Source organism: Brachycentrus maculatus, unplaced genomic scaffold (genome assembly GCF_059751285.1).
Source record: "Brachycentrus maculatus isolate JH-2025_06_01 unplaced genomic scaffold, ASM5975128v1 h1tg000271l, whole genome shotgun sequence".
Taxonomy (NCBI): Eukaryota; Metazoa; Arthropoda; class Insecta; order Trichoptera; family Brachycentridae; genus Brachycentrus; species Brachycentrus maculatus.
Genome location: NW_028281022.1, coordinates 207,586 through 226,472, shown reverse-complemented (window position 1 = coordinate 226,472; position 18,887 = coordinate 207,586). Strand labels below are relative to the sequence as shown.

General features: G+C 33.5%; 1 protein-coding gene across 1 annotated transcript in view; it reads left to right on the top strand.

The window, feature by feature from the left end:
- Positions 1 to 18,238, top strand: part of LOC148305503 (uncharacterized) — a 54,949-nt gene extending 36,711 nt beyond the window's left edge. The window contains exon 3 of the mRNA XM_088266572.1: positions 18,131 to 18,238. Within this exon, the coding sequence (XP_088122698.1) occupies positions 18,131 to 18,238 (108 nt within the window). The remainder of the gene's footprint in view (positions 1 to 18,130) is intronic.
- Positions 18,239 to 18,887: the final 649 nt, after the last annotated feature.

The following is an 18,887-nucleotide window of genomic DNA, read 5'->3' as shown; positions in this document are numbered from 1 at the left end:
AATAAGTCAACCCGCCACTGGACAATTGGACCAAAGGCGACAAGTGATACATTTTAGTGGATAAATATTTTGTAATTTATACGAAAATGTTGATGTCCGCCTCCGTAGTGTATCGGCTACCGTACTGTCTCCAGAATCGAACCCGGGATCTCTCCCGGGTTCGATTCCCGGGGGTTAGGCAAATAAATAAAAGTGATATTTTCTCTCTTATATCTATTCAATATTACCCTGGAATGGTACCTGAACCGGAGGGCTGATCACCCTTCCTTCACGTGTTAACGATCAAGATAACACTGAGTTGATATAATGCAGTACCCTATGCACCATCGGGTGCAAATGAGGATTTAAAGAATAAGAAATATGTATATACTACTACTAGTACTACTACCACCATCACCCTGTTTCAAAAAATTACATATAACAATTGTTTCCATTTTTTACATCACATGGAAAACGTATGTTATTTATTCATTCGGTATTAACTTTGTGGAATGACATGTTGATAATTTTAAAAATTAAACACTTTTATAATTCCACTTTTTAAGATTTATTTCATTACACACGACTATGTTAAAAAAATTCAGTTGTTTTCATCATTATAAAAACATCACCTATTGACGGAAATAACTGTAGTTTTCCAAACAAGTCGTGTTTAATGAAATAAAACGCAAAAAGTGGTATTATACAAGTGATTAATTTTGAAAATAAAACATGTTTGCCTAAAAAATTAATGCCCATTACATGTTAATCTTTAAAAAATGTATAAAAGATAAGAAAAACACTCTTATACCATTGATCAAACAAAACTTTAACCTTGGGTGTAAGTCCCTCTCCAAGCAAAAGAGCTTAGTATATTTTTTTTGGAGAGGCACAGCGAAACTAAAATATAAGATTGCCATATGTAATGTTTAGAAATTGTAATAAAAATGTAACTACATTTAAAAAAATGAAAATAAAAAATATGTACGCCCTGTGTAATATTATGTGTTTCTATCCCAAACAGGGAAACACTTCCCTATCCTGGTCCCTCGTCTCTCCTGGTTCCGTGATTGGGGTTGACTGTCTTCAGATAAAGGATGGATAGAGCCTTCGTATTTCCGGTTTGTTAGAACCGATTTGATGTGTCGTGTGCCTATCTTGTACAGGAGGAACTAAACTACGACAAGGATCATCCAAATTGTTACGAACTATCGCATATTAAGAAAGATGTTTTGAAAAAATCATACTAATTGCTTCATAGCGCTTATTATTATACAAGGTCCTTAATTTTTTCGTATTCTATTAATTTCATTTGTTTATATTTCACTACCTACATAACTACAAATACAATAATGTGCCCTCACCGAGTTTTCCCATGCCGAGGGCACATTTTATAAAACTATATGTAAGAAAATTGTTTTTGACATGCAATCAAATACGACATGGCCGAATGATGCAATCTATTTCAGATCTACCCACCTTAATTATCCATTTATGAATAGTTCTTTTACACTTTTTTTTTAATATATTATATATAAACATCATATAAATCATAAATCAAAAGTTGATTTGAGTAAGCTTTTATTTAGCACACTCTTTTAAAAAAAAAAATATGCAAAATCCTAACCAAATTATTTTACACGCTGAAAATATATTTTTTAAGTAATACAGACAAATGATTTGTTATCACACAACAAAAAAAGGAAAATGTCATGTTTGTACATTGGAGGGGATATTGGAAAGTTTCATTACAAGTTAGCGCAGGTTCTCCCTGATCATCTCCCTGTCAGAATGAACTCGAAATTGAGTACGGAAGCCAAGTTCTGCAATCAGAAGGAATGAATTTCTGTCGCGCTAAACGATCTCACTTGCCGCCACCGGCCGCCACCAGCCGCCACCAGTCGCCATCACCAGGTCCGGGAAGGGAGCGTCAGGACGGGAGGTAATTTAACGGTTTGTCTGCTCTGGAAGGGGTGGAGGGAGGGTGCTGTTCCCAACCCCTCGGGATAACCGTTATCTCGCTGCTGCGTTAAGGAGACTAATTCCTGACACTCGTCTCCCCCGATCCCCTGAGGCGCCAGTAATTATTCTACCGAGTGTTACGGACTCCGAGATTACTACCCAAATCGGAAATCCATGCACGGTTTTACTCGTTACAAATATACTCTCGATAATATCGAATCGACGTATCCTCGCTTCGAAAGTGATACCGCTTAACCCATCCGCGTATCATTTAAAAAAAAGATACATACATATATATATATATATATATATATATATATATATATATATATATATATATATATATATATATATATATATATATATATATATATATATTTTTTTTTTTTTTTTTTATATATATATATATAAACATATATATATACATATATACATATATATATATATATATATATATATATATATATATATACATATATATATATATATATATATATATATATATATATATACACAAATATACTAATTATGGAGGCCCTCACTAAAACGTTACATTTCCAGTTTCAATGATATATGTATATATATATGTTTATATATATATATAAACATATATATATATACATATATACATATATATATATATATATATATACATATATATATATATATATATATATATATACATATATATATATATATATATATATATATATATATATATATATATATATATATATATATATACACAAATATACTAATTATGGAGGCCCTCACTAAAACGTTACATTTCCAGTTTCAATGATTTTAAGTAATCAAGAATTCTTGCTTTTAAAGTTGGTACGATTTGGTGGTATTTAATGATTTCATATTGGTTTAACACAAGATTTGTCACGTTGTGTCGCAACTTTAATTCGGCTTTCGATAAAATACAGTAAACAGAACAGATTTGCATTTAAAGTATTTTTTGTGCAATATTGGAAATGTAACGTTTTGGTGAGGACCACCATAATTGAATGCGTCCCCAAAAGTAAAAAAGTTGCCCTACCCAGAGGGGAGGTGACATGGTTTGTCAAACAATGTCGCGCTAATATTCTATTACTATTTTACCAAAAAATATGGTAAGTACATATAGCGCACGTATTTTATCAAAACACAGTTTGAATTATCAAATACAAAAAAGATTAAAAAAAGGTATTTGTATGTATGCGTACAAATCACGTACGTTATTTAAGTAAATACCTTGACGTAACGTACTTACGTTATGAATGTAACGTCTTCATGGAGTGTAAAGTCAAAAAACTATTTTCCTGACCAAGTTATGAGTGGTATCAAACATAATAGAGTTACACAGGTATTGCACCTTTTACGATGTTAAGGTATGGTGGTATATAAATATGGTACACATAACTATTACGCACGTATTTTATCAGGTGTCTAGATCAGAAATGTGATAAATTGACAAGAAAACTTGAAAAAAATACTCATAAGAAAACATTAAGCCTAAGATGTGAAATTTTGAATTTTAACTGATTTTAGTAGATATTTTTATCGATATTATAAGTATAATTCTATCTTACAGGGACATCTTTGGACAATTGCTGATAATAATTTTGTATAAAAATAATAAGAAATAATGCATTACCAAAAATTTTCGGAAGTGTGGCTTAAACTATTCTTATTCGTAAAATATTCTCATCTTCCAAAATATGGCGGCTGGTAAGCCGATGGGTTAAAAGATTTCAGATTTAAAACTAGATTATTAGTATTATGTCGAAGGTGCTAATTCCATAGACGTAATTCTGAGTGCTCATATTCATAAATGAGACGTTATTCTAATGACAGTAGATACGAAAGTCGCGTACATACTCCATAGGGGAAAGGTTTATCCAGGTAGGAACATAAAAACTTTTCTGTAGCGAATTTGAGTCTCGTAGAAGTATGTACGGGTACGTAGAATAAAGTTGTAAAATTGTCGTAAATATGGAAATGGTACCATTTTACACGAGTAAAAATATACACACACACACACACATATAGACGTATGTATTTTTTTTTCAATTAAAATAAAAGGCATTTTTGCAAAGCATTTTAATATCTTCAACTTTTTATATACCTGTAGGGAGGTTATTAAATTATTTGGTTCTATAAATTGTTTGTGGTTTGGTTGGAATTGGTTGGTGTTGCATTTTGTTATTGTAAAATCATTTTGGAATCTCTGGAAGTATTATATTTGTTAGATATTTTCTATAATACATCAGACACTTGACATTGTGAAGATTATAAAAAAGTTTATGATTGTTCTCCGAACTATTTTGACAGAGTTCAATGCGTTGTTGTATGTATGTCATTCAACAATACCATACTATAGTAGCGAGTGAACGATGGCGTAATACACTCTTTCATATATACATCTATACAATATAAACACACACACACACATATGTATATATATATATATATATATATATATATATATATATATATATACATATATATATATATATACATATATATATATATATTTATATTTATATATATATATATATATATATATATATATATATAAATATATATATATAAATATATATATATATATATATATATATATATATATATATATATATATATATATATATATATATATATATATATAAATATATATATATATATTCACTTCAATTCAATTTCCATTCAAACCCTCATCCCCACCCCAATGGTATATAGGGCACTGCATTTGTAAAAACAGTATTATCTTGATCGTTAACACGAAGGATGATAACCTCTTCGCTTCAGGTACCAGTCCAGGGTATTATATATTGAATAAATATTAGAGTAAAAAAATCACTTATATTTATTTGACCCCTCCTGGGAAACAAACCCGGGACCTCCAGATCGGTAGTCGAGCGTGCTGACAATGTATATATATATATATATATATATATATATATATATATATATATATATATATAAATATATATATATATATATTTATGTGTAAACGATCAAGATAACACTGCGTTTATATGACACAGTGCCCTATGCACCATTGGGGTGCGGATAAGGGTTTTATTATTATTATTATTATATATATATATATATATATATATATATATATATATATATATATATATATATATATATATATATATATATATATATATATATATATATATATATAGATATATATATATATATATATATATATATATATATATATATATATATATATATATAGTGATACAAATGTAAATACATGCGAATGTAAGAAATGGAAGAAGAAAGTAGGGGGAGGATAAAAAGCCGCCCTTCCGCGCGGCAGACCGTAAGTGGCGGTATATGACAGGCGTAAAAGAAAAGTGTAGAATGGAGGAAAGGGTATTAAAAAACCGCTATAAAGCGGAGTGGCGGTTCAGAGGGGCTGTCTTAATAAATTAACCGCCATACTATCCCCGCGGTCCTGCCCGCTACCCCCCGAGGCGCCGGTTCCCGGGGAAAACTTACGCCATTATTATTTTACGCGGGTAACAAGCGGCGCGATAATATGAAGAGCTCTCCTCCCTTCTCTTTCCCGCCGTCTTCTCTCCATCACCCCCTACCCCCATTACACCCTACTAATGCGATGGAGGAAATATGTCTCGGTTTACGGATGTTGTAATACAGACGTTTTAGAGGGATTTTTTTCCCGGTTTTAGTTTTCGCGGCAAGCTGTTTGAACCGCGGTAATGTTCTTTATTTCGTTAATAGAAAGGGAAAAGTGTTTCTATTTGGTAAATACATATATGTACGTTCATCAAATTTTCAAAATGAACACAGGGTTGATTAGAAAAAATAGAGATTTTCTTCTATTAACTAACCATTATAATTTTCTAACCCTTATACGCACCCAATGGTACATACGGCACTGCATCATATCGACGCAGTGTTATTCTGAACACAAATCGTACGAAGGTGATCAGCCGGCGATATTAAATAAACATGAAAGTGAAAACCACTCCTAAATTTATTTTGACCTTCCTGGGAATTCTACCGGGACCTCCAGCATGGTAGCCAGATGCGTTAACCACTACACTACGATGACGGATAAATATATATATATATATATATACTACTACTACTACTACTACCATCACGCTGTTTCCCCGCAGGGGTAGGCAGAGAGGATGGAACGCCACACTCTTCTGTCCTGACATACACTTTTCGCCTCCTTCACATCCATACATCTAGTCAAACATGCCCTCCGATTACGCAGACTTTTGACACCGCCAGATTTTAGGTTCTGATTGATCTGATCGTGCCAAGTCTTTTTCGGTCGTCCACGTTCTGTTTTCCCTCTCACATTCGCCACATATATTTTCTTAGTCATTCTCTCGCTATCCATTCGCTCCACATGTCCATACCACCGCAAAGAGCTCTTTCTAATCTTTTCAATTATTCCTCGTTCAGCCTTACATTCTTTTCTTATATCTACGAATATTTATTGACTGGACTGGTTCCTGAAGCGCAATAGTGATCACCTTGCCTTCATGTAATTAATGATCAAGATAACACTGCGTCAATTCGATGCAATGCCCTATGCACCATTAGGTGCTGATAAGGCTTATAAGTAATATATATACGAGTATATATAATTATAAAACTCAATATTAAGACGGCTATAATAGATATTTTCTTGCTTCGGAAATTATTTTTTAGCAGCATAGTCGAACACGTCGAATGTGTTTTTAATATAATGTTTCAGAATCGGTGGCCGTAAGTACTTGGTATACCGGTCAGGGAAAATGACTTACTCTCAATATTTCATGGCTTGCGGTAAACCTCAAAGCTCTTCCAGTAACTATGAATGAAGTATAATCTTGAATGAAGCAAAAAACTCTCGACTCGTGTCCGCAGCATTCTGACAGAGGGAATGAATCACATATGAGAAGGCCTACCTGTAAATCAGGGCTCGAGAGAGGCCCCCATCAACTACAAGTGTTTATTGGATAGTTTACTAAATGAGGGTCGGAGAAATATTGCGCACTTGATACGTTTTATACAAGCCGATCTAAAGAGCCAAAACCTTCTTTCGGTAGACTTTACAGCTATATATCGGCCCGGTCGTAATTTCAGTAATAGCATAAAAAATGCGGCGTACATTATTCAATAAAGAATCGCCCGTTTCATTTTTGAAAGTGATGCCGCGGTGGGAATTTTCTCGTAAATTATTCACCTCCCAACCAACTGATGAGCAAAAATACGCTTGATATAATTACCGAAGTAATTTGTAAGATGCCACCCGAGTCACAGTGATGCTTAAACGGCTTGACCCTCCGGGTGATGGATGACTACAGCGAATGAAATGACAACAAAACGCGGTTTAAAATATCAAATACACATATTCAAAAAAGGTAGTTGTACGTATACGTATATCACATAATTGAATACCGTGACTGTAACGTATGTAGAAGATCTTTATCGAGTGTAGAGTCAAAATATTATGTTCTTGACCACTTTATGAGTGGTATCAAACACAATAGAGTTACACAGGTATTGCACCTCATGCGAGACTAAAGTGTGTGGTATTTTTGCAGTCCATAAAGCGAATATCCAAACTAAAAATAAACCATACATAAAATAAGTTTATGAGGCGCATGTCGTTGGAAATAGGAGCAGAGGAAGACCGAGGAAAACTTTGTATGATCTAGTAATTCAAATACTACGGCGTGGTCAGGTCAGGAGTCCCAATAATCGGCGGGTATGCATGAGGAGATGCATGAATGTAGATGAGGCGAAAATTGTTTGCAGAGACAGTTTAATGTTGTGTTAAATTCTCTGTCGACCTCTGTGGGGAAGCGGGTGACAGTGAGTTAGTTTTTAACTTCCCTTGTGGTAGTATCTTACGAAAATGGTGCTACATAAGTATCCAAATTCATTTTTATTAATTTTGGAATCAGGACCGTTGAGGCGTTGTTTAGAACTTCCCAAGACACGAGCAATTACTCTCAAGTGATAGTCGAAGTCGGGGGACCACAAAGACATATGACACACAAAGAAGAAGAATACTAATAAGAAGAATATAGATTATTGATTTCTTCTTTTAACATTCATACGCACCCAATGGTGCATAGGGCACTGCATAGCATAAATCAGTATTATACGTATCTTAATCGTTAATTACATGAAGACAAAATATCAATTTAGGGGGATGAAACGGAAGTAGAGAGAAGACGTAGGTACCTATAATTGAGAACGTACCTACCTATATTTGAAAACGTACCTATATTTGAGAACGTACCTATATTTGAGAACGTACCTATATTTGAGAACGTACCTTTATTTTATAACGTACCTATATTTGAGAACGTACCTATATTTCAGAACCCACCTATATTTGAGAACGTACCTTTATTTTATAACGTACCTATATTTGAGAACGTACCTATATTTCAGAACCCACCTATATTTGAGAACGTACCTTTATTTTAGAACGTACCTATATTTAAGACGTATCTCATCAATTTTCTTTCATCTCTCTCTCTAGTCCATTGTCATGTAATGGGTATTAGGGACAAAGCTTTCCGTAGATTTTCTAAGATTCGCTCGAGCAGTCGGTCCGCAAGGACCAGAAAAGGTTCTCGCAAGTGATCTCCGCCAAAATGTCAGGCTATTAAGTTAATGCATCATTATGAGCATTAGGTTATTAAGTTAGCTTCATTATTTGGAGTCGTATAAAAGCCGGCCGGCCATTATGGAGATGTTCGCCTCGGCTAAACGCTCTTTAAGGCTAGACTATTTTCGGGACAGTAAAAATGTCTTAGCGGCGGGCAATGAGTTTAAACAATGCAAAAAATAACCTTCTTTTATTTGAGTATGTTATATAATAAAATAAAAAGTAAAAAAGTAAATCCTACTGATTCAAGTATGGGATGTTTATTGTATATGATATCAAATAAGTTATTGAATTATTGTGTACGAAAAGGTTGTTATTGAAAAATGATTTTTACAATAGAGTTAAACAATATTTTTGATACTAATTTTCTATATAACGCCTACTATTTTTGAGCTTATTTTTAAAATAAACAGTCGAAGAATCAAAAAAAAATACGTGGGTTTTGCTTAAAAAATATTTATGTCAAAAATACTCCGAAATGAACCATATTTTACCGATGTATTTATGTTTTTATATATCGTAGTCATACAGGAGAAAGTGACCAAGTGCATTGTTTTACAAAACCGTGATCATTGACTATTTGATTTCTTACTAGCTTAATATTACCCTGAAAAAATCCCAAAGTGTAATAAGTGTAATATATTGACTTGTTAAAAATGACATTGGTGTTTATTTTCTTGCCAAGCAAAAGTGACTTAAATGGCCCTCCTGAAGTTTTTACGTTTTGGTAGTTGGTCACTTTCTCCTGTACGACTACGATATGTACGTCATTTAGAATGATATCAAAATGATATTTCGATTGTGTCCAAATCTTTTTACTTCCTTTTGGGCAAATTTAGGATTTTCAGATGCCTTCATGAAATGTCCCTGTATATAAGATTCTACTAAATAAATAAAAAGTTGAAGGATGAATAACACTTCCGTAATCTGAGTAGTGTGGTTGTCAATCATTAGTAGAATGGTGAATGTTACACGTGTGTAAAGTGAATCCAGCCTTAGCCCACAGCCAGGTCGTAAGCTCTGTAAATACACGGACTTTCACATTCTTCTGCATCTGTGTTGAGATATGAATGTAAATAGTTTTTAAGTATAAAAGGATTCATTTTCCACAAACTTGTTTGAATTTATTAAAACGTAGGTTTAATTGTTTGATTGATTTTTTTTCTCCAAAACATGCGAGACGTATTGCCTAAATATAGGCGTTACGGCTCAGTGAGCTAATAAAGCTGTATACATTTTGCGTTGAAAATGTAAATTAGGAGTATTTCTTTTTATATATTGTTAAATACTCGTATTTAATATGAATAATGTTTTATAAATATTAATATATTATTAGATTAAAACCAATATTTTTAGCTTTTCCACTTTATTTTTATTTGACCAGCGACCGGGTTTCGTCGTTACCGACATCATCAGACTGGTGGGAGGCTATACAAATTGTTGTTATATATATATAAAAATATTGTTGCCTTGTTTTATATATAACATAACAATTTGTATAGCCTCCCACCAGTCTGATGATGTCGGTAACGACGAAACCCGGTCGCTGGTCAAATAAAAATAAAGTGGAATAGCTAAAAATATAGGTTTTAATCTAATAATATAAAATGCAATTCCATCACGAAGTGTCAGTGGATAATATAAATCTATTATAAATAATAATACTAATTTTGTCTAATTTATATAGCGCCATTTTCATAAAATACTACTTCAAGGGTGCCTAAACAGACGTGAATATGAAAATGATAATGATAGAGAAAAAATATTTAAAAAACTATGTAATTGTTATGTTACAGAAAACAAATGATAAAGCTCATAAAAATTGAAGCTGACAATACAGAAATAATATTGAACATATAAAATTTACTACAATGTACTTGTATAACACACGTTCTTCATTAACCTTACGTTTGGTATGTAAAATAAATCAAGAAGAATTCAAAATATATTCGTAGTTTATGAAGGTTTTTTGCTAGTAAAGAATCATAGATGTTGAAGAAAAAGTGATATGCGGAAGATGTTTTTAACTAAACATAAACATAAATTCCGTAATTTGAGAGGTGTGGGTGTCAATCATGTGTAAAATGGTGAATGTTACCCAAGTATGAAGTGATCACTCAAACCAGGCTATGATAGGTTGTGAACCCTGTAAATGTAAAGACTTATCATCTTGTATCAATAAATAAATCCTGTTTTAATGATTTTTTTGTTTTCGAATCCTTTTTTATATTTATGATTCATAACAGGGGAAAAAAACATAAATAAAATTATCCAATTAAAAAAAAGCCCACAGTGATTTTTTTGCCATATTTTAATCTGAGTGCGGTTATTTACAGGATACCTGAACCAATAAATAAATACAGAGAAACCAATGTGCTATTTATTTAGGCACCAAAATGTGTACTGTAATTATTTATTGGTTTAAGCAATTTACGTTTTACCGTTCAACATATCCGAAGGTTCACCCCGGCCAGCGCGCTTACCAGGGGGTAGCTAGGCAGTTAGGTACTTTTGGCAGATATTACGTTTTTTCGGGTAGGTACCGGGCCGTTGTGCACGCGGAACAGGTAACACCGCATCCGCTGATAATGGCCGACCATAAATACGTTTGAATTTTATCGCATTCCGCTATTTTCCGCCGCCGAATTGAATTCGTAACAAATCGCCGTCGATACAGAGCCGGACGCAATTTACAGCTCTGTGTAAAATGGCCGTGTCGCCGTGTTGGGATTGAAAAATCCGCGACAAACTCGGCCGCGTGTAATGTAGGCCTCCGTTTACGCAAAAATATAAATTGTATATACACCGACGTAGATAGCTTTTTATTTATCGTTTTCGAATTAGCATATTATGAGCGAGGTATTCAAAATCAGCGGGAATGTTTTTTTGTGCGTTTATTTTTCGCCATATCGTTAGTGAGTAGATATGATACAAATTCAATAATCAACGAAAATGTTTTATCAAGTAAAACTACATATTTGAAAAATATACGTTAACAAAGAAGGATTAATTTGACATGTTTAGTTGCTGATAATTAGTATAATATTAAAAATAGAAGTAATACTCGGAAATATTAAATACAAAATATTGTACTGTAAATGAGAACACTTGTTTTTTTACCACTTGCCTTATATTTATTTTTAACAACGACTAGTTTGAATACAAATTAAAGCATAAATAATCATGTTTACTGTAATATAATCAATTATAATCATGTCTTACCACAAAGTGAATGCCGATACAATAAACAAAATATTGCATAGTAACTAGGTATTGATCAGTGCATCATTTATATAAGGTAGTTTTCACTTTAACTACGTAATAATAATAACATTAATAAGTTTTTTGTTGTATTTTATACGTATTACTTATCCCTCAATGTGTTTTTTTTGTTTTGCGTACTTATGTTTTTTTTTTATCATTTGTATCTATTTGTATCTCTTTTGTTTCTTAGTTGAGATCTCATTTGTTTATTTTTAAAGCATTTATTCCATTTTTAAAACATAGTTTATTTATTTATGTGTTACATTAGTTAAAAGTCATTATTTTTGTGTTGTATTTAAATTTTATGTTTTGTAAATACTGAATTTTTAAATAAAAAAAGGTATTAAGGGGATCCTGAGGGGTGTTGGCCTCTGTCCATACATCCTCCCATTAATCTACATTAGTTTGTTTCCTTAGGAATGTATTTAAAAAAAATTCTCTTTGCGCAGCTAACAGAGAGTCTCCCAGGACTCTATAACCACTGCGCATAACAAAAAAGAACCCTAATATTCCACAAGAGTTCTCTGTCTGATCCAAGTTGGTGGTTAAATCCGTCACCTTGCAAATTGTCTCGCTGTCGCGGTGTCGTGAATCTGAGTCCGATATCAAGTATCAGCCGTCCATTCAACAGCCCCATAAAGTGGGCGAACAATAACGCTTCGCGGTGAGATTAATATTCTCCATCTCTTGTAAACATACCCGTCGCGTCGGGTGCGCTGCGCGGGTATCGCGGGCAAGGCGCGGGGAATAAATCGCGAGTAGCGCTTATGGTCGCGTGAATAATGCGACGGTGCGTACCTAGGACCATAAATAATGCCGACTACCGAGTACCTACCTGATTGCGATGGCGGTAGTGTTGTTGCACTTGGAAAACACTGGCGTGAGATGAGTCCGTTAAGATGGTACTTCAGAATTCTTTCCAGTGCATATTCGAAATTTCTTCATGAGAAACAGTATATCTGTATTGTACAATATATATTATATATACAATGATGTCATAAATTTGCAAAGAGAAAATGAGCAATTCCAAAAGAAATCATGAGGAATTTAATAAGACAAATTTGTGCATGACTCAATATAAGAGTATTTTTTTAGAACGCAACTAATTTTAATTTATTTTTTAAATAAATAGTAATGTTTTTTTAAGTAGGCTATAATATTTACTGTGCCTTCATAGCGTAGTGGTTTACGCGCTATACTTCCATCCTGGAAGCCCCGTGTTCGATTCCCAAGAGAGTCAAAATAAATATCAGTGATTTTTTATTATAATTTTTATTTAATATTACCATAGACTGGTAACTGAAGCGCAAGGCTAATAACTTTCCTTCGTATATTTAACGATCAATATAACACTACGCCTATACAATGCAGTGCCCTATGCACCGTTGGGTGCGGATGAGTGTTAGAAAAATTATATTTAAATCATTGGTAATTTCTGACGTAGCCCGTCTTTTTAATTGAAAAGTATCAATAACAGTCGACAACAACGGGCATTAGACCATGGTGGTGGATTATATACACTTGTTAGTATTAACTTACATGCCCCGCTGACAGTGACTTTAAAAGCATAAGTGATATTATTTTTTTATCTTTGTTCGCGAAAAATTTTGCGTGATTGAATAAATATCGCAATAAGATTAAAAAGAGTTTAAAAAAAATTTATTGGTCCCCGAACCAGGAGTTTCTATACCGGACCTAGAGTTCTATAAGAACCGGAGTCTTATAAACAGTATTACTTTACAAAATTTGTGCGAAAAATCATTTCCAGTTATTTTCAAATATTAAACAGCTATCTTTCTATCTGATTAAAAAAATCAAACCAACTAATTGTTTGTAACTGATCTGATGAATTAAAATAATTTAGATTTTTCTTGCTATTTATAAATGCAGAAGCGTTCATTATTAAATTAAAATTGATTCTGTAATACATGTGTTATTTGTACTTCTTGCTGACTTTTCAGACCACCCAATAGCTAGCACAGGTGACGGATGCTGACGGTGCATTGAAATACGATTCAAAGCATAATAACCGAGGAAAACGTTATTAAATTATATTCGAAAACTCGTTTATTAATAATTAATTTATGTTGTATATGTATGTGCGATTATGATTTTCATACATACCAATTCTATCAGGCATATTATCCTAATGTACCATATTTTACAGAGAAAAAGACGCACCATAATTATTCAGATTATAGAATAAAATAACAACTACGAAATTTTTTCGACATTAATTTTATTTGACCAGCAACCGGGTTTCGTTGTAACTGACTTGACCAGTCTGATGATGTCAGTTACGAAGAAACCCGGTAGCTGGTCGAATAAAATTCACGTGGAAAAAATTACAACATTTTGAGGGTGTCCAAATACTTGTTGACAAATCTGGATTATCTCCAATTATAGGAGTTAATTTTCATATTATTTTTTTACATCTCATAAAAGATGAATAAGAATATGGAAGTCCGGGCATTTATATAGAACTTCCAAGAATTTGAATAGTGCGGTTGTCAATAATGGGTAGAATTGGTAAATGTTACATGTGTGTAAAGTGATCACTTAAACCAGCCAATGACGGTCGTCAGCCCCGTAAATACCCAGACTTCCATCTTCTTCTTCATCTTTGATGAGATGTCACCAAATAATATGGAAAAATGCATAGTTGTTACTTGATTCTATAAAATGCAGTTTCACCAAAAAATGTCAGAACAAAACTAAAAAAAAAGAGATTTTTTAAATAACATTTTAATTATTTCTGTTATAAGATTTGCAAAGCCAGACAGAAAAAAATCTTTAAAAAAAATATTTTGAGCTTTTACGGATTTCCTTATTGGAATGCTATTCAAAAAATATATTTTAAAGGTGTCCAACTTGATATGAAATATGTATCGTTCTTCCCTTTTTTATGAAAGAATATGGAAACCTGAGCATCCCCAGGCTTACGACTTGGCATTTGGCTGGCTAAAGGGATCAGTTTATACACTTGTGTAACGCTCACCATTCTGCTTATTACTGAACATTCAAATTGCACTAATTCTTGAATCTTGTATTTATGCAATGGTCTTATATCCTTCCGCACGCCGGTAAATTTTTCGACACATTTGTGAAATATTACTGATTGTTGCGCTATCGGTTGAGGGATTTGTGAAGTATTTATAAAGCTTATTCGTTTTGAACATGCTTTCAAAACGAATAAGTAATGATTCATTCCGAATTATTTCACGTATATTTTTTTAGGAAACAGCCTGAAATAACATCGAAAAACTTGTCACATTAGATTTCAATAATAAATGGTATTTACCACGTAGATGTCAAATTTAAAATCAGTTGAATATTAAAACAAAGTGACATTTACAATTTTGGTTAGTTTAAAATGTTCTAGATTTTTTAGTTCTTGTTTTAATGGAGACAGGAATGTCATTGAAACCAGAAAGAATAAACTATAATTTACGAGATGTTCTAGCAAGCTCTTGTATTGTTTATTCATATGCTCATGTTATGTTCATAGGAACAATCATCTAACAAACAATAACGAAGTGATATATATTTTTATTAATAAAATAAAGGAAGTGTGTGGGATTAAAATACTAACATGGTTTAGCGTTTAGTGTCACAGCTTGAATCGAAAATATCATATAGACTACCTGAAGAGATTTCGGCTCAAAGGTCAGGAATTTTAAGAGTTGCTTCCTTTTTCCACATGTTTTATTCAATATATTATTACAGTTACATTGATTTTTAATGCGTTGTTAAATAAAAACAATTTTAATGCGTACTTTATTATTTTAATATTCAAATAAACGTAATGTTACGTAAGTGGGTTTTTGTTTAGTATTTCAGTGCCCGAATGTTATTAGTTGTGAGAATAATTTATTTGAAATTTTGGTTGAAAAAGGTTTTTTTGTTGTTATTTATACCGTTGTGTGTTGTGTAATGGTCAGCACGCTCGGCTACCGTTCTGGAGGTCCCGGGTTCGATTCTCAAGGGGGGTAAAATAAATATAACTGATTTTTTCACTGTGATATTTATTCAATATTACCCTGGACTGGTACCTGAAGCGGAAGGCTGATCACCTTTCCTTCATGTGTAAACGATCAAGATAACACTGCGTTTATATGACGCAGTGCCCTATGCACCATTGGGTGCGGATAAGGGTTTAAAAAAAAAAATATATACACAATTATGTATATAAACATGCAAAATTACGTACTTGAACTTTAAATCGAAAATCAGAAAAACTTGTTAAAATCTGTTGCCTTCTTAAAGCACTATATATGCCATACCTTTTTGTAATATTAGCAAAGCTCCTACTTTTAGAGGTTCGTCTGCAGGTGGGACAGTAGGGTTAGAGAAGTTAATGTGAAAAATATACCACAAGCACCCAGGCCAATTGAAAATAAATCTTTAATGAATTTATTTTACACTTGGCGGGAATCAAACCCGCTACGCCAGTTTCGCAGTCGAGCTTCTACCCAACTACGCCAGGGCGCATCTCGGTGAATGATTTATATCATTCACTGAGATTGTTATCTATCAATGTCATGTGGTAGTTATTTAACAATATTTTGAGTGTGTCCAAATGCTTGTTCACAAATCTGGATTTTCTCCAATTATAGGAGTTATTTTTCATATTATTTTTGAAAATTTTTGTCAAAAAATAATATGAAAAGTAACACCTACAATTGGAGATAATCCAGATTTACGAATTAGTATTTGGACACACTCAAAATATTGCTATTAAATTATCTCGTCAAATTATAAGCTCAATTAATAAATTAAAAAGTATATTTTTGGCGTTTCTCATGTATGTGATTATAATCCAGGATTCGGACCTCACATACAAATATAAGAGTTTCTGGTCAAAAAAAAGGTTCTTCATCTCACCAATAGATCTCTGTAGTGAAAATTTTAGTGATTCATATACAATGTTTCGAAATTGGATTATATACACATAAAGAACGAAGAATTTGAGTAGGTAGTGTGGTTGTCAATCATGGGTAGAATTGGTGAATGTTACAAGTGTGTAAAGTGATCACTTAAACCAGCCTATGACGGTCATAAGCCCCGTAAATGCCCAGACTTCAATATTCTTCTTCACTTGTTGAGATGTCAAAAAATAATACGTAGTTTTTTTTTATATCGCCATTTTGTTAAACGTGTATTCCGATGCGTTCATGGTTCTTCATTTCTCGAAACGATTGGTTTTACGTTAATTTGATTCAGGTAAGAACTTTGTGAAAATGACTCATAACCAGTAGGTATCGTCTGTATTATGTGGAATAAATTTATTATGTTTACTTAATACGACATTGTCTGAAGAAAATATTTGCAGTGCACCCTGCTGGGAAGGTGTTCCTGCGACACCCTCGATTATTTGCTCTTCGTTTTGTAAATTGTCGTAATGTGATAATTTTTATCAGAAAATTTGGGATTTCTGCAATCGCGCATAATTTACATACCAATCACACTCAGCATTTTACGAGATATGAATGTCATCAAACAGTGTATTGAGGTTTTAAATTGTATTTTAAATTATCTCAATCGGGTTGCGTTGAATATAAAAAGTAATTTAGTAGAAAAGTATGATTGCGAATCGAAGTAATATATATGATGTCTCAACAAAGATGATGAAGAATATGAAAGTCTGTGTATTTACAGGACTTATGACTTGTTATAGGCTAGTTAAGTACACTTGTGTAAATTACTTTACACAAGTGTAACATTCATCATTCTATCCATGATTGACAACCATTCTACTAAATTTTTGGAACTCCTAGATATATATCATTAATCTCATAACACTGTTCATGTAAGTTCACTGGAGCAATCTAAGGTTGAATTGGGATACCTTTAATTTAGCTGGGACCCTTTTATTTGGATGTACGCAAGATCCTAACCAAATTATTTTACTGGAAAACACCTAAAAACATGATTTATTAATTTGATGCAACCCATAATTTGACCTGGACTGGTCCCTGAAGCGCATGAGTGAACACTTTTCCTCAATGTAAGTAACGATTAGGATAACACTACCTCAACACGATGCAGTGCCCTATGCACTATTGGGTGCGGAGAAGGGTTAGAAGAAGAAGAAGAAATATAATTATAACAGTTATTTTATTCACAATATGTTATGAATCTAAATGTGTAATATGTATTTAAAATGTACACAAGTGAAAATAACGTGTTTCCGTTGTAACGGATAGTCGTGACGTTATCTGTGACATTACATTTAGGTAGATTCTTGGTGATTAAGGGCCTCTTCTCGATTACCAGAAGCGGCTGCGGCTGTCCGGTAGTCCGGAGGCGCACAATGCGAGCTGCCGGGTGAAGGATGGCGGACGCAGCGACTCCCGGACTCCCGGACTACCGGTGCCTGAGTGAGGAACCCATTACGTGGGCGCTACACTGGCCGGACACAGCTGAAGGGGTTCACTCCTCGACCTATCATATTTCACGCCTTTAATACCGTCACCCGGATGGACCCCAAGCTGCGCGCTACCTTGTACTATGGGTGCTTGTGCACTACACGGCATGTTACTGTCCGGCAGTCCGGTTAGCATGAAAAAACGGATTCTCCGGCTTGTGCACTTGTCCGTCTTTCAGTGCGCATGAACTCGATCACGCTAAACTGTCGTAGTCGCTTTTATTTAAAAAACCGGACTGCCGGACAGTCAAATTCCGTGTCGTGCACAAGCGCCCTATGAGCGCTTGTGCACTACACGGAATTTTACCGTTCGACAGTCCGGTTTTTTTAAATATATTTTTAAAATAAAAGCTACTACGACAGTTTAGCATGATCGAATTTACGCGCAGCGTGATCACGCACCGATTAAGAGCACCAATCCGAAGAAAGACGGACAAAAGTATAAGCCAATCATCCGTTTTTTCATGCTTACCGGACTGCCGGACAGCAAAATTCCGTATAGTGCACAAGCGCCCTATCTCTCCCAAAGTGTAAAATATTGAAAGCTGTTCTACCGCATTTCCAGATCTGATGAAGCATCTAGGCTTCCTGATAGACCTTCTTTTG